At 34.0% G+C, this 26,320-nt stretch overlaps 1 protein-coding gene across 4 annotated transcripts in view; it reads left to right on the top strand.

Moving 5' to 3' along the window:
• The window catches only part of NME7 (NME/NM23 family member 7), a 259,209-nt gene that overhangs the window by 112,988 nt on the left and 119,901 nt on the right, over nucleotides 1–26,320 (top strand). For all 4 annotated transcript variants that reach the window (XM_072732953.1, XM_026003344.2, XM_072732951.1 and 1 more), the window contains exons 8-10: nucleotides 12,832–12,896; nucleotides 15,250–15,318; nucleotides 21,388–21,489. In XM_072732953.1, the coding sequence (XP_072589054.1) occupies nucleotides 12,832–12,896; nucleotides 15,250–15,318; nucleotides 21,388–21,489 (236 nt within the window). The remainder of the gene's footprint in view (nucleotides 1–12,831; nucleotides 12,897–15,249; nucleotides 15,319–21,387; nucleotides 21,490–26,320) is intronic.

Genomic DNA, 26,320 nt, shown 5'->3' with positions numbered 1-26,320 from the left:
TACTCTGCTCTTGGTATTAGGGTAATACTATTTTCATAAAATGAGTAGGAATTATCCTATTTATATAGGTTTATATTGTACTTTTTTAACCTACTATTGTAGTTTGAATTTTTTTCTGTGCAATTAAATAATCTTTGAAAATATAATTTTAAAGTCTGAATGATAGTTGTAAGAATGTATTCCTCTTTACCTTTTCCTTGCTTTATTATTTAGAAATTTAAAAATATTATTTTAATACTTCTCTGATTAGTTTTCTCCTGTGTAAATCTTTGTGGATCTCTTATTTATCCTTAGAATAATTTCAAGAGATGCAATTCTTATATCAAATGGTAAAATTTTGAAGTTTTTGATAAACCCCAATTTATTTTCTAGGAAGAGGATATCAAGTAGTTCCATATTGGTGTATATATGAGAGTACCTGCTTCATTATATTCCAACTTTTAAATGTAATCATTATTTGATTTGGTATGATTTCTTCTGATTTTTTTTCTTGGACATTTATTCTTGTGTCAGTCAACACTATTCCAGTTATTCTTTAGGAGAGTACGTGTAAATTCCCAAGATTTTGAATTTTTTGGTTGTTAACTTTTCTGGGAATTTTCTCATTTTATTATATGTTAGTGAAATAAAATGGCCCATATAATTTTTATTTATTATAGTTATATTGGTGGAATGTTCAGAATATGCTTATTTTTTATAAAAATCTGCTTGTATTTGTAATAATTTTTATTGAGTCTACAAAAGTGTGAGGATGATATGTTTCTAATTACCTCTCCCTTACTCCTAATATTATTTTTCTTTATAAATGACATGTCATATATTCTGTGCATATAGATTTGTGATATTCTTGTTTTACTTTTTAAAATATACTAAGATATTTTTCCCCTGACTTCTGTTTTGTTCATTGTTAATATTGCTACCCCTTTGGCAATTTTGATTTTGTTCACTGTATCATCGTTCTTTAAAATTTCACCTTTAATTCATTTGACTTTCTGTGTCATATCAATGGAACATAGTTGGACTTTAGCATTTCACTCAAACTGAGACTTACTTATTAGTCCTTTTTTTAAATTCTTTTTTTTTAAGATTTTATTTATTCATTCATGAGAGACACAGAGACAGAGACATAGGCAGAGAGAGAAGCAGGCTCCCTGCAGGGAGCCTATGCGGGATTTGATTCTGGGTCTCTGGTATCACGCCCTGGGCTGAAGGCAGATGCTCAACTGCTGAGCCATCCAGGTGTCCCTGAGACTGTCTTTAAATGGGAATTGATAAGCTGGTTTATCTTACATTTGCCATCTTGTTTTATGATTTTGATTTATTTGTAATACTATATCTGTTAAATTAGTTTTTATCTTGCTGCTGTTCCCCTTGTTTGGATTTTTATTTATTTATTTTAAAAAACATTTTATTTATTTATTCACGAGAGTCAGAGAGTAGAAGACACAGCCAGAGGGAGAAGGAGGCTCCATGCAAAGACCCCAATGTAGGACTAGAGCCCACGTGGGACTCGATCCCAGGTCTCCAGGATCACTCCCAGGGCTGAAGGCAGCACTAAACCGCTGAGCCACCTGGGATTTTTAATATGGATTAAAAATAGGATTTTTGGTAGGCAAACTTTCTGTTTCAAATTCTGCTTAAAGTTTTAAATATTCTTTATGAGCCTATAGAAATTGTTTTACTGAAGCATGTACCCATATGCTGATACAGGACTCTAGCTCTCTACAAAGTTCACTGCAAATATTTTTAGGAGTTCCCAGTGGAAGAGAGAGATAGGCCTTGCTTTGTCAGCTGCTATGTGTGGCCTCCTTCTTCTTTCTTTTCTTGCTCTGATCTACTCCTAGTATGAATCACTGTGTTTGCCAGGTACTGCTAGTTTCAACAGTAGTGGCTTTTCTTCTCTTGAGGATTAGTGGGTCTTCCGGTCTCTGTTGCACCTGCAGCTGGTGTTGCTGTAACTCTGGTTCCCTATATCTCATCCATCAGTGCAGACATACCATTAAGCGTAGTGACCTGGACACTAGCATCAGCCTCCTGGAGATGTCTTGGCAGCACCAATGTTCTCTTGTGAAGTGGGAGGTATAAAATGCTTGCATTTTAACAGAATTGGTAAAATTAGATTCATGCTGATTCTATAAGCCAAGCAATGTATTCAGCTGAATTTACATTAATTCACTTGTGACTATTATTATGTATGACTGCTTGCATTACCTAATGGTACTATTGTGTGCCACTGGCTATTCTAAGACATGTTTAAACCTCGAAACAATCCTATGAGGGAGGAACTACATTTTATACAAGTGAGGAAAGAAACTGAGACCATATAAAGGTTAAATTGAGATAGGTCGAGGAGAGAGCTTTTCAAACTGGATTAGTTGCCAAGACATAAACATTTATGGCCTGGAGAGTAAATTGATACTTAGCCTCTGGCCAAATATCTCATGTGTAATTGTTGATAATCTTTCTCTTCTGTGCCATACTGTGGGAGGTTTTATCCCTCCTTGGCAACTGTAAGGAGAAAGAGAATAACTCATTTTTAACTCTGGGCTGTTTTGAGCAGTATTATCCTAATTCAGCTCTTAAGGGCTGCCTTTCTAAGTGCTCTTCCTTATAGAGATTATAATAGGTTAACAGAACTAAATCAAGACAAATCTGCTAACATTGATTAGTTAACCCTGATCAGATACCAAGTCAGACAGAGAAACAATAGAGTCCCCAGAATAAATACAACCTATGTGTTTATTTAAACCTGAATAAAAATTCCATCTTTGTTTATACTTTAGATTCAAGATGGATTTTCATAGTAATTCTTGGGAGAAACTTGTCACAATTCCCAAGACTGTCATAATATTACTGCTTCCATACCCAAATAGGTCTTGGTCATTGTGTTAGCACCTCATTATATATGTACCTCATCATACCTGCTTTGATAACCTGGGGTACATTATCTGGCACCTGTACATCCATCCTGAATCATATAAGCCTGATTCTAGTTTGTTTTCTTCCAGGTGGTACCCACTATGTCATATGATTTAATGGAAAAATTTAGTGTGAAAATTTTAGCTGTGCCTTTTCGCTTATTGATGCCAATTGGTGTTAAAAGTGTCTTTTTATTTTTTAATTTTTAATTTTTATTTTATTGTATTTTATTTTTAATTTAAAAAAGTACCTGTTCTGTTTGATTGCCTTGCATTTTTATTTCCCTACTCGGTACAAGCCAGTTTTATTTATTTATTTATTTATTTATTTATTTATTTATTTATTTATTTATTTATTTCAGTTAATTGTCATTTATTCCTACTGTGTTTACTTAAGTAGGTACAAACCAATTTTAATTTAAATGATTAAGTCTACTATTTTTTAAAATACTATTTTATCAGTTTCTTCTCTTATACTCTCTGACCATGATCATTTTATGAACTTTTTGGACAGAGGGATTAGGATCATTTTCTAATCCCACTTATTGATCATTTGGCCATGCCTAGGATTTTTGTCAGGATATTTGTTGCAACCTATAAATCCTCCTTTATCACACATTGGAATATCACACCTTTTTTTTTTTTTTTTTTAACTGTCTCTTTTTTTTCCACCTCCTATTACAACCTTTCTTTCTCAGGCTGCAATATGTCCTCTCTTATGTAAGTAAGGTGGTCTGATAAGGACACTTAGGTTATCACAGCTGGTAGAAACCCAGCTCGAATCCCCTAATTCTATCTCATTTAACTGGTCTGCTGGAAGAAGGGCAGAGACCACACTGAGCTTAGGGAGAACTCTAAACAGAGACTTGGTCAGCATCTCTCTTTCTGTATTTTATATTTGTTTCTCTTTACTGTCAGCTTCAAATTCTTAGATAAACTTTGCCTAGTACCTTGGGAGAGAGGGACCCTTGCCAGCAGTGCAGGGCTTGCTTATTTATGAACATAGTGAAGAGTGCTTTTTTCCCCAGTTCTAGCTTAAAAAAAAAAAGTCCCAAGGAAGAACTCTGATTGGCTTTTGCTAATGATAGGCCCATCCCTGGGTGAAATACTCTGGCCTTAGCAGAGTGCTAATAGGTCTGCTGCCTCTTCTTGACTACTTACTGAGACCATGGTCATAGACTAGTATAGGAAGATGGCAGGCAGCTCCCTTTTCAATCAAATGACTGGTGCTATTAGTTTTTCTCTAAAAGAGGTCGGGGGGCTCCTAATTCCAGGAGAAGAATTTTTAGAAAGACAAAGCAAGAGATGTCTAATATTGATGATTGGATACAGTATGGCCATTTATATAGAGGCTTTTGAACAGTCCAAGTGGAAGGTATAGCAATATGAACGAAGGCATTAGGAGTAGAGATGGAGAGGTGATTTGACATTCAAAAAATTTACCAGCATTCATGGAGTTATAAGCAAACCATTAAAAAACAAATTAGCTATGCAAACACCAGCCAAATAAAAAAAGCAGTCTGCTTTGTTTGACCCTTTTGAACTTGTTTGCTTCATATCATGCAATTTTACTTTTTTTTTTGCTACTTCATTTACATAGTTATTGTTATTTGTTCAGCCATCTGAACATTTTCTATCTAGAACAAAGTAAAGGACATATGGTTATTGACAGTTTGTTGTTTCAAGCTGTTAAACACAGAACAAGTTTCTTAAATGCCTCTCTTTCCTGCCTCCACACATAACCAACTGAATATAAAAAAAGCAATATCTTTGACTCATGTCTGACTGTTCTTGGCAGAATGGCAATGTTACTTGAACCATACTTTTTATTGGTTTATCTGTAAATAGAATTATTCTGTTCAAGTGGTAATTTTCATGGGACATGGTTTAATGTAATTATAGACTTATAATAGATATAGATTGTCAATTTCTCTTCATATTGGTTAATAGATGGGGCTTAATACTGCTGTATTTAGATCAAGATTCTTATGTAATCATGTAAAGCATTTTCTTTATTATAACAAATAAGACCTTTTGAGGTACCCATGAGAACAGATCTATTTTCACAAAAATAATCAGTTTACTTGGCTTTTAAAATGTGGTGACGTTTGCAATAATGGTGTAAAACCAATGGTAGTTAACGCTACTAGTGCTTAACAAAATGAAGATGGTGGTAGCAAACTGTACTATGTACTAGTAGTCACTGCATTTTTAACTATCATGTGCTTGAAGGAGGAAAACCACTTTCACTTAACAATATCATTGATGAAACAGTGAAAAATTATTACTTTTATTCTTCACCTGCAAGTATATGTCTTTTTAATATTCTGTGTGAAGAAATGGGAAGTATATATAAAATACTTTTGCTCCATACTGAAATATAATGCAATCCTTAGGAAAAGCACTTGTATAGTTTGAATTGTGAGCTCAACTAGATGGTTTTTCATGGAATATCATTTTTACTTGGAAGAATAACAGACAAACTATAGTTATTCAGACTTGGGTATTTGGTATGAATTTTTCTTAAAATTAAGTAGGTCTGTTATTTGAAATGACAACTGACAAAAGTTGTTGCCAAAGATAAAAATCCCAAAGAAGATAAAATGACAAATTAAAATCATAGTTAGGATCTTGCAAATTGTATTTGCCACCTTAAGCCTGACAGTTTCCTAATAACTTACAGATTATTCTGATGAAATTGGTGATGTTAACAAATGTGATTTTTTTTTTCCTGATGTACTGTAATGAAATGAGTCAGCATTTGGAAGATCTGCATAACTCATGAACTAATAGTTTCCAGATGATCAATGTATGATATTACAAAATCATGCATGGGTAAAAGATTCTTTGAAAGTATACAATAGACCAGTGGATTTTAATGTAACAGGGTAAAAAAAAAGTTCATCGGTACAACTTTGAAATTATATGTTGCAGTGGCTTTTAAGAAAATATCATTTGTCAAATAAAGAAGAATGTATACATTTATATTAAAAACTATTAAAACACTTCACTGTTTTATAACTAAATATACTTTAACCAAAACAACATATAGCAGCAGATTGAAAACTGAAACAGATGTAAGAATGCAGCTGCTTTCTATTAAGCTAGACATTAAGGATATTTTTGAAAATATCAAACAGTGCCACTCATTAATTTTTTTGGAAAACAGTCATTTTTCTCACAAAATGTTATTTATATCACCATGTAAAGGATTTTTGTTATATTTAATAAATATTTAAGAATTTTCTTAATTTTGTCCTTAAATTTGTTAATTTATAACATAATAAATATTAATAGATATAACCTATATAAATACAAGCTTTTTAGAGTCTTTAATAATTTCCAAAAGCTAAAGGGTCCATGAGACCAAAAATTGTGAGAACTTCTGGCCTATTGGATAAAGCCCAAACCTCTAAATATGTCTATAAGTCCTTCTGTCACATGGCTTCCACCACTCCGCTGCCTTCTCTCCTGTCTGATTTCCCCTCCACCAGAACTGTGCCTGCTTTACATCTCCATACCTTTGCTCAGTTCTCTTTACATGGACATCCATCTTCCTCCAGCTCTCTGTCTAAAGTACTGTTTTCCAAATGCCTCTTAGGACATTTATGTTCTTAGGACTTTATAAATTCTCCTTTATCTGAAATTAATGTAACCACTTCAGCTTTCTTATGCCTATTGTTTGCATGGTCTGTCTTTCCATCATTTATTTTCAGCTTACCTATGTCTGTGCATTTAAAGTTGGTTTTATGTTGAGAACATAGAATTGGATCTTATTTTGTTAATTAATCTAAAATCTCTGCTTTATGTGGGAATTTTTAGTTCACTAACATTTTTTTATTATTATTATTTATTTATGATAGTCACAGAGAGAGAGAGAGAGGCAGAGACACAGGCAGAGGGAGAAGCAGGCTCCATGCACCGGGAGCCCGATGTGGGATTCGATCCCGGGTCTCCAGGATCGCGCCCTGGGCCAAAGGCAGGCGCCGAACCGCTGCGCCACCCAGGGATCCCTAGTTCACTAACATTTATTGTAATTATTGGTATGATTGGTTTTAGGTTTCCTATTTTATTATTTTTTTCAATTCTACCCCCTCTTTTTGATCTTTATCCATTCTTCCTTTGGATTGATATTTCTAAGAATTCTATATTTATTTATTCATTGACCTTTTAGGTATATATCTATCTATCTTTTTCTTTCTTTCTTTCTTTCTTTCTTTCTTTCTTTCTTTCTTTCTTTCTCTTTCTTTCATTATGGAAGGACTTTGGTTCTCAAATTTCAGTGTATAACAATCACAGAGGGTCTATTAAAACGATTATTTCTGCTTTTTACCCATTGAGATTCTAATTCATTGGGTCTAGTGTTGGTCCTGAGAATTTGTATTTCTAACAAGTTCCTGCGTAATGTCGATGCTGCTTATTTGAGGACTATTTTTAGAAAGTCACTCTTGTAAGGATTAAAGTATACATCCTTAATTTTCAGTCTATTTAAAATGTATTGGTATTGTACTGCTTCACATAAAATGTGGAAATTTTTCAGTTGCAAAAGTCCATTTTCTCCCTCTGTCTGTCTTTTTGTTATATTTCTGGTATATATTGCATTCACATACTTTTTAAGCCCCACAGTACAATGTTAAAATGTTTGCATATGTATTTTAGAGAAATTAAGAGGAAAAATAGTCTCTTGTATTTACTCACATATTTGCCTCTAATTATGTTCATCATTTGTCCTGAAGATTCTATTTTTTTAAAAGATTTATTTATTTATTTATGATAGACATAGAGGGAGAGAGAGAGAGAGAGAGAGAGAGAGAGAGAGGCAGAGACAGGAGGAGGGAGAAGCAGGCTCCAAGCCAGGAACCTGACGTGGGACTCGATCCCTGCACTCCAGAATCACGCCCTGGGCCAAAGGCAGGCGCTTAACCACTGAGCCACCCAGGGATCCCTGAAGATTCTATTTTTTTAAACATTTTATTTATTTGACAGAGAGAGAACAAGAGCATGAGCAGGGGGAGTGGCACGTAGAGGGGGAGGGAGAAGCAGGCTTTCCGCTGAGCAGGGAGACCAATGTGAGGCTTAATACCAGGACCCTGGGATCATGACCTGAGCCAAAGGCAGATGCTTAACTGACTGAGCACCCCCAGGTGTTCCTGAAGATCCTATTTTTAATCTTGTTTCATTTGCCTTCAACTAAAATAACTTCCATTAATGTTTCTTGAAGTAGGAGTTTGGTGAAAACAAATTTTTCTCTGTCTTTATTTTATCATGATTGAAGTACCGGGCATAGAATTTCAAGTTGACAGTTTGTTTTCCTTTTAGCACATTAAAAATGTTCAGCTGTCCTCTGGCCTCCCTTTTTCTTATGAGAAGTAAGCAGTCATTAAAATTCTTATTCCCTCTATACAATGAATCATTTTCTCTGGCTCTCTCAAGAGTTTATTTTTAATTATCAGCAGCTGGACAATGATATGCCTGGTTGTTTTCTTTATTTAAAAAAATCTGCCTGAGATTGGTAAAAAGTATAAATTTAAATTCAGTAGGTCAACAAATTTAGAAAAATTCAGGCTTTTTATCTTTAAATATTTTCTGTTTTATTTTAGGCTCCAATTACATATATCTTAGGCTTTTTTGCATAAAAAAGCTTTTTGTTTCATCCTGCTACTCTGTTTATTGTTTTCCAAAAATTGTCCTTTCTCAAATGGGATAATTTCTGTTGATCTCTCTCCAAATTGACTCAGTCTACATTAAAATTTATTCTGCTCTTAAGTCTCTACCTGTGAGTTTTGTAGTTCAGATGTATTTTTCATTTTTAGTTTTTGATTCTTTTGCAGTTCTTAATCCCTGTTGAGATTTCCTATCTTTTCATGTATTTTGAGTGCATTTTCCTTTATTCATTAAGCAGTTACAATGATTACTTTAAAATCTTTGTTTTCTTATTATAACATCTGGGATGCCAGATTAGTCTTCATTGATTCTCTTTAGTCTTGGCAATAGGTCATGTTTTTCTGTGTCCTCCTATATCAAAGAATTTTGTATTGTATCCTGAATATTGTGAATGATATATTATAAAATTCTAGATGTTGCCATTTTCTTCAAAGATGTATTGATATTTTAAATGCAACCAGTATACTTGCTGAATGGATCAGGTAATTTCTGTTTCCACTTTGGTAGGTGGTAACTCCAAGTTCCATTGAGTTCTTTAATTTTAGCTGGGCTTCTTGGAGTCTACTCCATGCATGAATGCTTCAGGTTTCCAAAGATGTGAGCAATGTTTATACATAGAAGACAGGCGTTCCTCTCTGGCTTTTTTTCCCTGAGACTATTTGTTTACTCACTTTCCAGTGGCAATGGTTGCCCAAGCCTTGTCTTCTAGTTCTTTAAGTTTGCTAATTCTGTAGGCTTTCAGTTAGAGTTTTAGTGTTGACTGTGGCTTTCCCTCAAGCTGACCACTGCAGAAACAGGGAACCCACTCAGTGCCTCCAGGTGGTTGTGTTTTTATGTTTTCTTTTGGAGTTTAGTTATTATCTGAGGGAAGATTATTCCAATAGGAGCTACTCAGCCATAGCAGAAATACAACTCTCCTTTTTTCCCCTTTTTATATTTAAAAAGGCTACCTTGATCATGAGAAGAAAATAGCACCAATGTGTTTTTCTAATTAATTGGGTTTTTCTTTTACATTTAACTTAAATTCATTTTGGATTACTGTTTGTATATGGCCTGAAGTATGAACTTTTTTTTTTCACAAATCATTAAGCCAACATTTTTAAACTTGTAGAAAGAGAGTGAGATTTGAAGATATACTACTTTATGATTTCAGGCTAGTTATCTATCATCCAAAATTTAATGTTTTCATCTTTATAGTGGAATTATAGCTTCTGCTTAAGAATATTGCTTTAAGGATTAAATGGTATAAATTCATATTAAAAAGAGTTCAGTCCTCAGTAATTGTTAATTTACTTTTTTCTTTCCTAACTAATACTTTTCCTGTTGACTAAAGACTTGGAATTTTGATTAACATTCTCATATCCATTATCATATGAATCTTTGGTACAGATTTTTAGTGGGTTATCTAACTTCTTTTTCCTAACACTCTGTTGCTACAACTTTCTCAATTGTCTTTAATGTCAACATACCATCCTGCTTATGCTGAAGGCTTTATCTGCACTCCTAGGGTCCTTAATCTCCTTTAATTCTTGACTATCCCTCTGTTCTAAGAATTTTCCTGTTAGATTTGTTGATAACTATTGTAATATTTTTCTTCTTTATTTTCCTTCATATCTCTCTTTACATATCATTCTTTAGTCATTTTCATTTTTAAATTTCCAAACCTTAGATATTTTCTCAAAACTCATTCCTTCCAGGTTTTGTTTTATTTTGGGTTGTTTTGTTTTGTTTTTGTTTGGCTTGGTTTGGTTTTTGTTTTGTTTTGCTTTTCCTTTCCTTTTTGTCAAACAAGCAGTCCTCTGTTCTTATTTCAGCTCTAACCTATCTACATGCCTCATTATAGCCTTCTACCTGTCTAGCTATTGGAATGCAATTGCTTATCACCTATTTCGTGTTAGGGAGTTTATTCACTCATTCATCATTTTTTAGAAGAGAGAAGTACTTCAGTTTTTGAGAAAATTTTTTCTCAGTTTTTGAGAAAATTTTTTCTCAAAGTATTTTTTGAGAAGTATTTTTTGAGAAATACATCATTTTTTTTGAGAACAGTAATACTCTCTTCTCAAATACTGGTCCATATTCTGTTCTAAAGTTCTGTTTCATGTTCAAAATAATTCAGTGTCTTTTTCCTTAATTGTTGGTTCATAATCTCCTTGGAAGCTTTCTGAGTGTAATCTGAAACTGGCCCCTGAACTCAAAGGGCAGGGAGAAATGGAAGAAACAGGAAGGCCATTCCAGGTTGGTAGGTAACAGTTTTAACAAGCAAGATAACTTGCATACAAGGCTTGTCTTGGGCAGCAAGGCAAGTGGATCCCCACACCCACCTGCCAAATATTAAAAGTTTCCATAGAGGTCTTAACTGGGTTCAGTCACACATACTGTGCAGTACCACTCATCAGTATCTCAAGACCACATCCTTGGAGCAGCATCTGAGAACGAGAAAGGCAAACAGAACCCACATTCCAAGGACAGGGAAGGTGGGGGGGGCCCCTCAAATGTCTGGGTCTGGCTCACCAGTCCCCTGGCAGTCATGCATGCCATCTTGGTGACCTTCCCCAAGACATTAATCCATTTGCTTTTATTGCTTGTTTTCTTCTTACAGATGCTCTCTTTCAGTCACTTGAACTAAAAACCTGTGTCCCTTCACCTTCACACTCTGTGTTCAGTTTAATCTTGTTGGTTCTTGTTTGAAACGTCTAATGTTCATTACTTCTTTCTCTCACGCTGTCATCCAAGTCCAATGAGTCTACTACAAGATTTCAAAAGCCTTTGTGATTCTTTTATTCTTTTTGTTCAGACCAGCTTGCCTGTCATTATTATACCAATAATCTTCCTAAAACACTATTTTGTCATGTGTTCTCCTGCTCAGTGTTTTCAGAGGCTCTCCATTTCTTTTGGCAGGGTTTCCTTTGGAGGAAAAATATTCTGATGGACCCCTAGTGTTGACGGGAATTATTGCAATTATAATGCAACTTAAATGTGTCCAAATATAAAACTCAATATAAACCTTTGCACATTTAACCATATAACTAAAGCAATTTACAAATTCATTACAGACAAAACCATAAAGTGAATAAAATTTAAGTTAACATGGATAGGATAAAGGATGCTTGACAAAACTCAATCACCAAGTACTGTATCGATATGGTGCAGATTGCTCTGAGATGGCATGGGCCTGTTCTACTCTTTAGACTTTCTGAGGAGCCTTTGTTTCTACAGCATGCTCTGGTATCATTTGGCCTTCACTTGGTACAAATATAGCATTTGAGAAATAGGTCTATCATTGTCTTTTTTCTTTCCCATCCCTCAACCTGCTACAATTATAACAGCACTACCTGTCTGCAGTAAAATAATAAAAGTGCACTTTCAGGCACTGGTACTCCTTGGTGATTTTGGGTTATAAGATAAGCATCCAGATCATTCAGACTATACGGGGAGTAGGGGGTGTGTGTATGTGTGTGCATGTATGCACTTATGTGTGTGTGTGCGAGAGAGAGTGAGAAAGAATTGACTTGAAAAAAAGAAGTCTTTTATACTAAACTAATGGAATCTCAAGATCAGTCCCAGATTCCCAGTATCTACAGACCCTATTATAAAAAGCACTGATCTGTGAGATAAAGACTAAATTCCTCATGTTGATATCTAAGGCCTTCATCAGTTTGGATTAAGTGTCTTTTCCTTTTCAGCTGTTTTTTTTTTTTTTTCTTTTCTGACTTCTTACTGTCATGTGAACATGCTCACCTTTTCTCAGACCTGTGCCTTCTGTCCTTTTATACCTGTGTCCCCATATAATATCATGTATCTATAGGCTTTAAGTACCAATTCATGTTCTCATTCCCCCCTAAAGTTTCTGCCTTAAGTTATAATTTGATTTTTCTCCTTTGATGTCATCCTAGGAACTCCCATATCCAGTACCTTGGCATTTTATTTTTATTGTAATGTTAGCTTCAATTATTTGATTTGCATGTTTTCTACATTACTAGCCTTCAGAGGCTTTAAAGGCAAAATAGTATCTTAAAGGCTTTTTACATAATCTTCAGGATCATTGTTGATATTCCTAAAGCACTTACTAAATGAACTAAATGATTACTTGTGATGCTCGATATTAGAGATTTGGTTTCCCTTAGAAAACTACGTGATTCCTTCATATAGTTATAAGCAAAGTACTTTGGTGTAAAAAAATTGCATTTCTAAGAAACTAAAATGCCTTGGAAATTTTGTATTTTTGCCCCTATTTATTCTGTATTTTCAGGACTGCTAGGAAAGATCCTCATGGCTATCCGGGATGCAGGTTTTGAAATCTCAGCTATGCAGATGGTAGGTAGTTTGCAATAACTCATAATCTATTGAGAGATTTCTTTTTAAAATGTTTTACATTGAAGGACACTTGTGAACTTCACCATTAAAAATGAAAATTAAAAATAAAAAGATATAGTTACTGAACTTGATAACCTTATAATCAAAAAATTGTTTTGAAATTATTTTATCCATGTAATTTTTCACTGAGAGAACTGAAGTTCAAATAATATACCTAATTTAACTTTATAAAATAGATTTATACAATTCCTGGGACTTTAATTGTAAAATAAGTATAGACAAACAACGTATTTACAAACAAAAAATAGAATTCAGTTACGTAGTCAATCATGAGCTTTCTATCGTTTGGTGACTAAGAAGAGAATGGCGAAGGAGAATCACTTGAGATTTTTCCACTAACCAGGACCTTTCGCTGGTTTCTGGACTCTCCCTCAGAACCTTCTAATTAGAGTTAGCACCTTTCAGCCCTCTGTTGGCAGTCACATCACTTGCCCTGCAAAGCCCACAACCGTTCAAAATTGCCCAGTAGATACACTTATAGGAAACCCATCACTGAGAAAACACAGAGCTGATACCTTTGTGCTGTACTTACCAGTGCACTTGACAAAAAATTGGGTACAAATTATTACAGGAATCAGATAACAATTTAGGCTTTACAATGTGCGAAGACCAGAAAGTTTATGCTATTTTGATAGTGAAATACTACTGACTTTGGAGATGAGATTTTTCTTACCAGTATAATTTATGTATTCTTTTCCTGAAAAGGAACTGCTTTTGATTTCTGCTAAGTTTCAGGATCATCCAAAATCAGAGATTAGGGCAATAACTGGGATTCTGACAATTTTATGTCCCTACTTGGTAGTAATGCCCAGAAACCAAAAAAATGGTCAGAAATATCAACTAGTTTGCAGAGTCATCAGACAAAATTTGGAGACTAATGAGAAACTTGACATTTGAAGAATCTTACTTAGGGTTATAAAGAAATTGTTAGCCAAAACACTCTGAAAGTATTGGTTTGGTGATATATTCATAGGATTGTAGGACCTGAGACTGCTTTAAAAATGTGTGTTTTGTAGAAATTTTAGATTTAAACATTCATTGAACTCTTGGCCTGCCACCTAGCTAGCATAGTTGGCTAGAGTAGGTGCTCAGTGAAAACAATAATAATTAGGAAAAGGATTGATTGAACCTATGGGGGAGATATGATAGTTTAGTGGCAATCATAGTCATTGAGTTTTGGAGTCAGGAAGCTCTATTTCTAAATCGTTGTCAGCTTCCCTCTACACTCATGGGTCTGCTGGTCAGTGAGGACATTATTTGCCTCAATGGATTATTTTAAGAATTAAATGAAATAGTCTTACACAATGCCTTGTAGAGTTTCCAGGGTAAATTATAAATACTTAATAAGTTGTATGTTCTATTATTTTGTTATATTAAGAATACAACAAGTTGTGTAACTGTAGGATAAAACACAGATATCAAACAAAACTGACTGCCTGGAATAGTTATGTTGCCATGAAATCAATCCTCCCAGTTTGAATTATTGCCCAGGTAGGCAGAAATTTCTCATTGATCTTCAGTTCTGGCAACAGTAAAGGAACAAAGTAGGGGAGAAAATACAATTGTCAATTCTGAGGCAATTTTTTAAAAATTTAAGGTTTTAGTTCTTGAGACCAAGAACTTAATGCAATTTTATTTTTAATTAAATTTGAATCCAGCCTGGACAAGAAAGAGTCTTTATAGGTTCATCTTATAAGCATAAGCTTACAATTCTTTTTGAATTTAGATTTCCAGACAACTTGAGTAAATGCTTTATTATGAACCAGACTAGGGATTTTTCTGAATGCTTGGGAGGAAAAATTTGTTATTTTTGGCAGCTACAAAATCTGAAGTACTTTTCATTAGTAATATTTCTTGGGCCAGTAAACAGCATGGCATTGCCTATAAATTTTGAGTGTGGAGAATGAAGTTTTATTCAAAGAGAGGGTTAGTGTGGTGATTAAGAGCCTGACCAATGGAGTTAGACTGCTTGAAATGGAACACAGATATGAAGGTTGCATAACCCATATGTAATATAACATATGTCATGGGGGCATTGTGAGGACTAAATGAGATGATGAATATACGATCCTAGAACAATGCTTAAAACACTAAGTACTCAATAAATGTTAACCATTTTTATTATTGATCAGCTGATCTTTAACAACACTTTTTCAGGGTACTTAATTTGTGCAGGGTTTCTATATTAAAGTAAAGAAAATATATCCAAGGGATCATAAATGTTGAGTGCTGAGTATGGTTCATTTTGTGTTCTTTTGTTAATTGGCATATGTTTTGTTTTGTTTTAAAATAGTTCAACATGGATCGAGTTAATGTTGAGGAGTTTTATGAAGTTTATAAAGGAGTAGTATCTGAGTATAACGTAAGTATCAAAATAAATGTAAAGCATTGGTACTGAAAACAGTTTATGTGTCTTAAATCTTGGGGATCTCAGTATAATTCATAATCATGAAAGTATTCACAAGTCTGCCAGTTTCCAGCTGATCATACCTAGTGACTGAGGCATTCTTATCTCTGAGAGCTACTGGATCAGTTTTTTAAATATCTTATTGTTTCATTTATGAAACAAAAATATACCAGAGTACAAAAAAAATTGCTGGGGATTTGACACATTTGGGCATTCTCTATGAAGCTTATAATATCCTCAGAGTGGAAGACTTCACAGTGCTTTAGAAAGTTAAAAGCAAATAGTTCTTAATGTTACAGTATAATTTCGTCTCAGTATTTAACATCTACTTTAATGACATAAATGCATGTAGAATTATCTGAAAGTATGACTGAAGCTGAAGAAACAAGATTTTAAAGAAGTTGGTCAGAGGGCAATTAAATTATGTTCTTTAAAACATATGACTATATTCAAATAAGCCAATATTCTTCCTTAAAATAAAACATAGTAGATATTTGATCAAAATTAGTTACCCTCCTTTCCTTATCAAAATATCTTAGATACGTTTGTGCTGGTGGACTGCTTCCTCACCTACAGTGTTTTACTGAGTTTTGACTTTTTTTTTTTTTTTGTATAAAGTTTACTGTTTTTGACAATGAAACTAGATTCCCCTCTTCTCATTTCTCCATGGCTTTTCCTTTCAACCTTCCTTAAAAAGGACAAATGCACTGGTCTGAGAACTGCCTGAGCCTTTTGTCTTATTTAGTCCTACAAGTCAAGACTAATTGTGAAATATATTTCATGTTCAGCATACCAGTGGTTTCCACCTTTATTTAGAGAAACCAAAGTGATTTTCCTTCTATTACTGCATACTGAACCTTAATCTTATGAGCTTCTTAATTTTAGAGTTATGCCTTTTCTTAAATGGAAGAATTTTTTTTTTAAATGGAAGAATTTAAAAACATTCTTATCTTAACAATTTAGTCAGTGACAGCTGTTTTTCATTTCTTAAATCTTTCTTTTATATATTTTCCTTTTATTTGTTCAATTTAACGTTTGAAAATATGGTTGAAAACTGCTACCTTCCTTAATTCATGTTATATTATAGCCCTACTGTACATAAGATAAACCCATGGAGACTTACCCTTTGACCATCAGTTATATTCTCATACAATATCATGTAGTATTGAATTCGGTTACAACTAGTTGAGGGCACTAGTATTGTGCACATATCTGAGGTGGGCCATATTTCCCTTTGGAAAATAACTTTAAAAAAAAAAGCCCTCATCTCTGACTTGAATGCCTCCTATATTGTGCTTTAAAATAATAATATATGTAATTCATTTTTGTGTAATATATATTTACTATTAGGATATTTTTTATTTGAGGATTTTGGAGGTAAAAATAAAAACATCACTGGATAGATGTGTCATTTCCCCTAAGAAGTCAGAAATTTGAATGACAGTAGCAATATCATACTTTAATGTCAGAATATCTCAGAATAATTGGCGTTGATGTGCTTTCTTCTTAGTAAGATACTCTCTACTATTTAAATCTTGTGATATTAATAACAGTCTACTTAAGATAAAGAACATATGGGCTTTTGGGAAGAAAAAACTACATTATTTCAGAGTAATTAGCCTTGTGAGCCACTTTTAGTAATGCTTATCATTTTTTATTCAGATTGAAATGTAAAGCAAATATTTCAAATCAGAATTCGTTTGTAGTGGTTTGCTAATGGGAAAATAGAGTGTATAAATGAACCAGAATACTATCCAGGTATCTTTATGAGATGTTTTGTACTTCTATGAAATAAAATTCTCTTGTAACTAAGGAAAGCTGTTTCTTTGAAAATTTTCTCCAAAGGGACATAAGAATGTTTTTATCCTGGTAATATTTTGTTGAAGCAAGTAATATTCTTATGAAATATAACCTCTAATGCTTTTCCCATTTATAACTCAGATTTGTTCAAAGGAGGTTGTGTGAAGAGCTATATCCATACACTGCTAATGTGTGTGATTACAGTATCTTTCACTGGTCAATTTGGGACACCAAAAATCAGATAACAAATCCTGAGTCTCACTTGCTATTGTGACTATTATATTTCCCGAAAATCCTCTTACTTCTCATGACAGTTAATATTCAGGACTCGAGTGTAAGTTCAAGGAAGAAGTAAATTTTAAAATGTTGTATACTATTGGTTGTCTTTTAATTTTAGGAAGTTTGTCTCATTCAAAAAGAAGACCCTGTAAAAATAATCTTAAGAGGCAACATAGTCTCAAGGGACAGAAGCAAGTGATTTGATTCTTATCTGACTTTTTATACAATTTATCCTCCTTGTCTCTAAATTCTTATTTATAAAATAAATAAGACACATAAGCTCACAGTAGTGGTTCCATTCATTTTATTATTCTAAATGTGAAGATATGTTGATGAAATAATGCTGTTAAATGTAGGATGTATGGTGTGAGATAGGGACAGCATCATTGTAGTGTCTTAACGGAAGTATTTGGTACTCACCATGAGTTCTGAGTGTTCCTACATTACTTGCTTCAAACTACAGACTTCCTATCTCAAAATTCATTGCAACCAACTTGCAACTTTATGAACTCAATTCCCTTCTCACAAAATGCTTGTGGAGTCAGATGCTAGGTTCAGATCCCAACCTACCCGTTGTGTGATCATGGAGAAGTTATTTACCTTCTTTAAGCTGTAGTTTATTCAGCTATAAAATAGAAATAATGCTACTACTTTATGAGATTGCTGTGATAATTAAATGAAATAATCATGTAAAGGAGTTTCCCATATTGAGAGTACTAAGGGAGTTATTAGCTGTTTTGTTATTATTTTTAACACTGTTATCGTATCTGACATAATTCTTTGTAGTGATTCTGCGTTGATCATTTATACTTACATTTGCAATCGTAAAAAGGTGGTAATTCCTATCTCATTGTGTTATCATGATCCACTTATTTACTGCATATATATATACCGAGTGTCTACTATGTGCCAAACAATGTATTAGAGTCCAAGGATACAGAGGTGAACAACAACAACAAAAGTTCACTACCTGCATTCATGGAGCTTATGTTCTGGTGAGGATAAATGTTAAATCAAACGATCTCATTGTAAAAGACAGGAGTCAAAGGGCTGCAAAGGAAACAAACAGGTTCTTTTTGGTTTGGGTAATTTTTTACTTAATTAAAAACCTAGGTGACTTGAGGGTTTTGTTGAGTTAATTTTTTTTTAAGGAGTACATTATTCTTTTGATGGAGTCCTTTTTCCAACATGTTTTTTTTCTTTCCATTTTATACATTTGCATAGCCCTTTATGTCTGTATTTTTAATGGTATTTGTGATTAACACTGAAAGACAAAGATAAAGACAAATGAAAGAAAAGCAGATAAAATTCACTCCTCTGTTTTTGGATGGCATGTTCCTATTGCTTTCTGCCCCTACTGAGAACTTGGCTCTTGACATTTATGTGTAGGCAGTACTTCAATATCATGAGACAGAAAATCAGATTCAACATAATTACCCATAAAAAATCAATTACATATGACCTTTGTGAAGTAGCAAAATGACTTCAGGTGGATACCTTTAGGGATTCTACTGAGTAGGGGTCTGTGTATCATATTAATCGTGAAACACGTTCCCTCCTCTTTTAACCCCTGGCATTTTTATTAGGTGTGATGACTGAGTTCCGATTAATATTTAAATATTGTTCAGTAATAAATTACCTTTATTTTATTTTGTCAGCATGTATCATAAACTCTCCAAAGTCATTAAAATGGCTTGCATGTCCCTGTGTGATCTGATCTCATCTCTTACTGCTTTCCTATGGTCTCATGTTAGCTCCTGATATTCTGTCTCCTTTACTGATCTTCATATGCACCAACTGTACTGCTGCCTCAAAGTCTTTGTCTTTATTTTCACTTCTTCCTGAAGTATTTTTCCCCATGTAGAGAAGAAAAGTTCATTGAGTGTTCCAGACACTGTGAGAGGTACTTTTCTTTGATCATGTTTTTCATTATATCATTTCACATATAGCTAAGAACCTTAAAACAGTATACTTCCATTTCCCCCTCCTGATGTGCTGTGGTTATCATACATTTTTATTTCTATTTATATTGTAAACCTGGGATCCCTGGGTGGCGCAGCGGTTTGGCGCCTGCCTTTGGCCCAGGGCGCGATCCTGGAGACCCGGGATCGAATCCCACATCAGGCTCCCGGCGCATGGAGCCTGCTTCTCCCTCTGCCTGTGTCTCTGCCTCTCTCTTTCTCTCTGTATGACTATCATAAATAAATAAAAAAATTAAAAAAAAATTTATATTGTAAACCCTATAATGCATTTTTAATATTTTTGCTTTAAATAATAAGTTATCTTTCACATCAACTAAAAATGTGTATGTATATATGTGTTTACTATATTTTGTATAGATCTCTATTTTTGTCTGGTACTATTTTCCTTCTGTCTGAAGAACTTACTTTAACATTTCTTATGCTATATGGCTGCTGGTAGTGAATTCTTTCACATTTTGTCTGTCTGGAAAAGTTATTTTTCCTTCATTTGTAAAAAATATCTTCCAGGGAGCCTGGGCAGCTCAGTTGGTTAAGTGTCTGACTCTTGATTTCAACTCACGTCATGATCTCAGGGTTGTGAGATCGAGCCCTGCACTGGGCTCCACACACAGTGTGGAGCCTGCTTAAGATTCTCTCTCTCCCTCTTCCCTTCCTTGCCCTATTCCCTCTTTAAAGGAAGGAAGGAAGGAAGGAAGGAAGGAAGGAAGGAAGGAAGGAAGGAAGGAAGGAAACCTTCCTACCTGGGTATAGAATTGTACATTGACCAATTTTTATTGTTGTCATTTACATCTTTATCTTTGTTCTACTGTTCGTATTTTCTTCTTTGCATGCCTAATTTTTATTAGATGCTGGATAATGTGCAGTTTATATTGTTATATGGTATATATGTCATATTTCTTTGAAGAGTGTTTGACATACCTTTGGCATCTACCAAACTTATTTAGGATTAGTTTGACCATTTCAGGGCTTACTTTTGAACTTTATAGCATGGATACAGAGCATTCCATATATAAGGCCAACTATTATGGTGCAGTACCCTTCTGGGAACTCTACTTGATGCCCTGTGTATCATATGAAGGCTTTCCACTCCAGCTGGTGGAAATGCAAAGTCTTCTCAGCCTTGTGCTCTCTCTGTAAATGGTTTCACTTAACTGCTTCTGGTAATTCTTTTCTTAGTTTTGGATAGTTTCCTCTACACATATACAGACTCTTAGCTGAAGATTCAGGTGACCTTCTCTACAGATCCCTCCCTGTAGTTTACTCTCCCATAGTTCTCCCACCTCATCTAGTAATCTGTCCTGCAAATTCTATCTACATTGGCCTCCCTGAACTCCATTCTTTGTCTCTTCTAATAAGTTAGAGTGTTGGGCTCTGTCGTGTTTCCTCTCCCCATCCCATTGTCCCATGGCAGTAAGATGACATAGTCCTATAGCTTACTTCATTTGATTCCGTTCTATCAGGGATCATAATACTGCACTGCCTCTCATCTAGTGTTTGAAAATTGTTGTTTCATACATATTATCTCATGTCTAGATGTTTAATGTGAAAGAATATGGTCCTTGTTTTCTTCATTTCTGAAAATGATTATGATTTTTTAAAGTATCTTTGGAAGAAACACTTAGAAATTTATATCTTTAGAAATGTTCATTCAGTAGGACTGTATTCAATGGGAGAGACCCTTTAAAAGGAAGGTATACAAGAAGATCATTTCAATTAATGAAAGTATCAAGTGGTAAAGCATTACATTAAAGTGTCACTAGTGGTAGAAATGGAGATGAGGGAACATATCTAAAACACATTTTTGTAGAAGAACTAGACAGAAATGAGGAGCTGCTTGGCATGTGGAGTACATTGAGGATTCAAAGATAACTAAGATTTTAAGATTTGGAATAATGGTGCAATTAAAAGAGGATGAGTAAAAGATTATTAATTTTTAAATATTCTTTTGTATTACATATCATAGGAGATGGTGACAGAAATGTATTCTGGCCCTTGTGTAGCAATGGAGATTCAACAAAATAATCCTACAAAGACGTTTCGAGAATTCTGTGGACCTGCTGATCCTGTAAGTTAGTATTTAAATTGTTAATCAAGTTTGTTTTATTCACTAGTTAAGTATCTTCATAGGTTTGATGGTTTTAGTTTGTTCTTTAAAAGAAATAATACCAAAGTGACTAAATCAGATACATTTTTATTCAAAATACCATTTTGAATAATTTTTTAATATATTCCAAGAAAAAGTGAATTTTAATTAGCCAAGTGACAGAATAGAATGGGCAGAAACCTTAACTATGGTATTTTCTTTTATTGTTTCTTCTTGATAAATTGTCTAGATAAATTTATCGAGCTCTCTGATAGAAATTATCTAGGATACTAATTATCCTTTGACTTAGGGAGGCTATAAATAACGCTCTCAGTGTGAAGGATATTGATATGGTAGCCTGATACCAGATACATAAATATGAGCAATGGGATTTAGGTGAAACTTGATAGTCTCTAGTATACTTTTCATTTTGGTTTGTGTTTTCATCATATGGCCATGTGGTCGAGGGTGGGGGTGACTGGGTGACGGGCACTGAGGTGGGCACTTGAGCACTAGGTGTTATTCTATATGTTGGCAAATTGAACACCAATAAAAAATAAATTTATAAAAATAAAAAATAAATAAAATATTACTGCAAAAAAAAGTGGCTCTTTACATTTTAGTGGTTTCCCATGTATTTGATTGTCAGAGTAGTATTTCACCTGTTATTGAGTAGCCTTCACTGATTTTAGGATTAAAGTGGAAGTATCATGATATTTTGAAATGCAACTCTTTCTTCGTGAATGTGTATAAAATTGTGGTAAACTTGGAAGAGAAGTGCTTGGTTGCTGATTATCTGTTTGCCTCTGTCATCTATGGACTTCCAGGTTACATTCCTTTATTCCCTGAAGGCTGTGAACCCCAATGATAGTCTTTCTCTTCATCTCAGTTCTTACTATCAATGTGGGCACAATAATATCCATGTGAAAGTTTCACCCAGGGCTTGGCATCAGAGCTGAACAGATCACTTCTGTCAGTTACCTTTATTCAGTCTGCTTCCTCGTTTTCTTCCACAGCCATCTTCTATTCTATGTTGACATCTGGAGCAGCGACACCTCTCTGAACTTAATCTCTGATATAGTCATGCCTGCCATAGCTTTCTGGTCCCCTGGGTCTCTTGCTGCATCTTTGACTTGACCGAAACCTTAGGCATTGGACCGTTCCGTTTTCTGACACTCTAGTGCCATTTTCTGACTTCCCTCTCTGAGTAACCTAGACTCCACTGTTCATATCCTTGACTGACCATTCTCAGTGTCTTTACTCTCTTGTCCTTTGTCCGCAGTCTGAACTCCAAACTTAGATCAATTCAACCATGTGTCCTCCTCATGCTTATACTTGTACTGAAAGGTTCTAGTAGATAAATGCTATACTGCTTTATAGATTCATATTTATGCAAGTGATGATCTCCAAACAAAGCTGGAATTACTGCCCCCTTGAAATCTTTTCTCATTGCTCTTCTTGTCTTTCTGCTAATTCTCACAATAGCAATTTTAAACCTCCATTATTTTCTTCAGCCCTTTTACAGTTCATCCTCTTTTCCATAAAAAGATAGCATTATCTTCTATTTCATAGACATAAGTATGGTTATTATGATCTCTTAAATTTCTGCCTTCACACTATTTCTGAACTTGTGCTCATCTCTTCATACTAGTCCAAAGGAAGTGTGCTATTCTTCTCTTTTAAAACTCTCTACCTATTCCTTTTTTTTTTTTTTAAGATTTTATTTATTTATTCATGAGAGAAACAGAGGCAGAGACACAGGCAGAGGGAGGAGCAGGCTCCCCACAGGGAGCCCAATGCTGGACTCTATCCCCGAACCAGGACCATGCCCTGAGCCAAAGGCAGACACTCAACCGTTGAGCCACTCAGGTGTCCCCTCTTTACCTATTATTAATCCTTTTCCTCCTTGAAGGATTGCTCTATTCTTCTGAATTTGTATTTTTTAAATAATATATTTTCTTGTAGTTATAAAAGTAATATATGGCTATTATAGAAAAATTAGAAGTGAAATAGAATTTAATAAAGGAAATGTGGCCCATAACCTTATCACTAAGAGTTATCAATTTCATAAATAAAATTTGGATCAAAGTGTGTATACTGTTTTGTAGGTCATGATACCCTAAATAATACTGAGCTTTTTCTCAAACCATTAGATGTTCTTCAATGATATGATTTTTACTAGATTGGCTATATGTAATTTTATGGTGTAAAGTAATTTTTACAAAAGAGTCCAGCTGCAGGGGATCCCTGGGTGGCTCAGCAGTTTAGCACCTGCCTTCGGCCCAGGGTGTGATCCTGGAGTCCCAGGATCGAGTCCCACATCAGGCTCCCTGTGTGGAGCCTGCTTCTCCCTCTGCTTGTGTCTCTGCCTCTCTCTCTCTCTCTCTCTCTCTGTGTTTCTCATGAGTAAATAGATAAAATCTTTAAAAAAACAAGAGAGTCCAGTTTCATTTTTCTGCATGTGACTTTCCTGTTTGCTTAACATATTTAATGAGGAGATGATACTTTCCTTATTGTGTATTCTTCTTTGTCAAATATTAGTTGATTGTATATGTGAGGGTTTATTTCTGTGCTGTAGATTCTTTCCATGGGTCTGGTATCTGTTTTTATGCCAATATCATACTGGTTTGATTACTATAGCTTTTTGTAGTAGAGTTTGAAATTAGTGAGTTTGATGACTCCAACTTCATTTTTCTTTCTCAAAATTGTTTTGGCTATTTGGAACCTTTTGTGGTTCTATACAAATTTTAGGGTTTTTCTCCTATGTCTATGAAAAGTGTCCTTGGAATTTTCATAGAAATTGCATTTAAACTATAGATGGCTTTGGGCAGCATGGACATTTTAACAATATTCATTCTTTCAGTCCATGAACATGGGATATCTTTACATTTGTGTCATTTTCTGTTTCTTTCATCAAAGCCTTACAGTTCTCAGTATGCAGATCTTTTACCTCTTTGGTTAAATTTATACCTAAGTATTTTATTGTTTTTGATGCTATTGTGAAAGAGGATTATTTTCATATTTTATTGTTACTCTCTATATATACAATTGATTTTTCTGTGTTGATTTTTGTGTCCTTCAACTTTGTTAAATTTATTCATTATTTCTAACACTTTTTGGTGGAGACTTTAGGATTTTCTATACATAAAATCTTATCATCAAAAAACAATGATAGTGTTACTTCCTTTCTGATTTGGCTGCCTTTTTCTTTTTCTTATCTAATTGCTCTGCCTAGGAGTCAATTACTATGTTGTATGGAAGTGGTGAGATTGGGCACCATTGTTTTGTTCCTTATATAATAGAAAAAGCTTTTAGCCTTTCACCACTGATATAATGTTAGCTGTGGGCTTGCCATATATGGACTTTACTATGTTTACTAATTTACTACAAGATTTTTTGAGAGTTTTTAATCATGAAAGGAAGTTGTATTTTCTCAACTATTTTTTCTCTATCTTTTGGGATGATCGTGTGATTTTTTTTTCTTTCATTCTGTTAATGTGATGTATCACATTTATTGGTGTGTATGAACTATCCTGGCATCCCAGGTATAAATCCCACTTGATCATGGTGTGTGATTGTTTGAATGTGGTGTTGAATTCTGTTTGCTAATATTTTGTTGAAAATGTTTGCCTCCATATTTATCAGGATTATTGGCCTGTAGTTTTCTTCTTTAGTAATATCATTATCTGGCTTTGGGATTAGGGTAATGCTGTTTTCATATAATGAATTTGGGAGTACTCCTTCCTTTTCAGTTTTTTGGAAGAGTTTGAGAAGGGTTAGCATTAATTCTTAAATGTTTGGTAGATTTTACCAGGGAAATTATCTGGCCCTGGGCTTTTCTTTGTTGGGAGATTTTTGATTTCTCATTCAATCTCATTATTGGTCTCTTCATATTTTCTATTTCTTTATGATTCAGTCTCAATAGATTTAATATTTCCAGGAATTAATCCACTTCTTCTAGACTGTATATTTCAATGGCATGTGATTGTAATAGTTTATTTGATTCTTTATATTTCTGTAGTATCAGTTGTAATATCTCCTCTTTCATGTCTGATTTTATTTATTTAAGTAATTTCTCTTTTAGTGATCTAGCTAAAGTTTTATCAGGTTTGTTTATTAGTTAAAAAAAGCAGGTTTTGGTTTCATTGATCTTTTCTATTGTTTTTATGGTCTCTATTTTATTTTTTTCTGCTCTGATCTTTGTTATTTCTTCCTTTTGCTAAATTTGGGCTTAGTTCTTTTATTTTTCTGGTTTCTTGAGGTATAAATTTAGGTTATTTGAGATCTTTCTTGTCTTTTAATGTAGGTGCTTATTGCTATGAACTTTTTCTTAGATCTGCTTTTGCTGCAACGCATAACTTTTGGTATATGTGTTTCTGTATTCGTTTGTTTTAAAATATTTTTGATAAAAATAATTAAAAAATAAAATATTTTTGAATTTCTCTTTTGATTTCTTCTTTGACCTTTTAGTTCAGTAGCATGTTTAATTTCCACATATTTATAAATTTTCCAGCTTTCTTCCTGTTACTGATTTCTGATAGCATACTATTGTGTTCTGAAAAGATACTCGGTATGATTTTAAACTTATTAAAATTGCTGAGGCTTGTTTTGTTTTGTTTTGTTTTTTGTTTTTTTGTTTTGAGGCTTGTTTTGTAACCTATCCTATGGTGTATCCTGGAGAGTGTTTCATGGGCACTTGACAAGAATGTGTATTCTCCTTTGGGTGGAATATTCTATATATTTCTCTTAGTTCCTTTTGGTCTGATGTGTGATTCACGTCACATGTTTCTTTACTAATTTACTCTCTGGATAA

Source organism: Vulpes vulpes, chromosome 13 (genome assembly GCF_048418805.1).
Source record: "Vulpes vulpes isolate BD-2025 chromosome 13, VulVul3, whole genome shotgun sequence".
NCBI classification, from domain to species: domain Eukaryota; kingdom Metazoa; phylum Chordata; class Mammalia; order Carnivora; family Canidae; genus Vulpes; species Vulpes vulpes.
The sequence above is the reverse complement of the archived record's forward strand: the minus strand, read 5'-3'. Positions and strand labels throughout refer to the sequence as shown.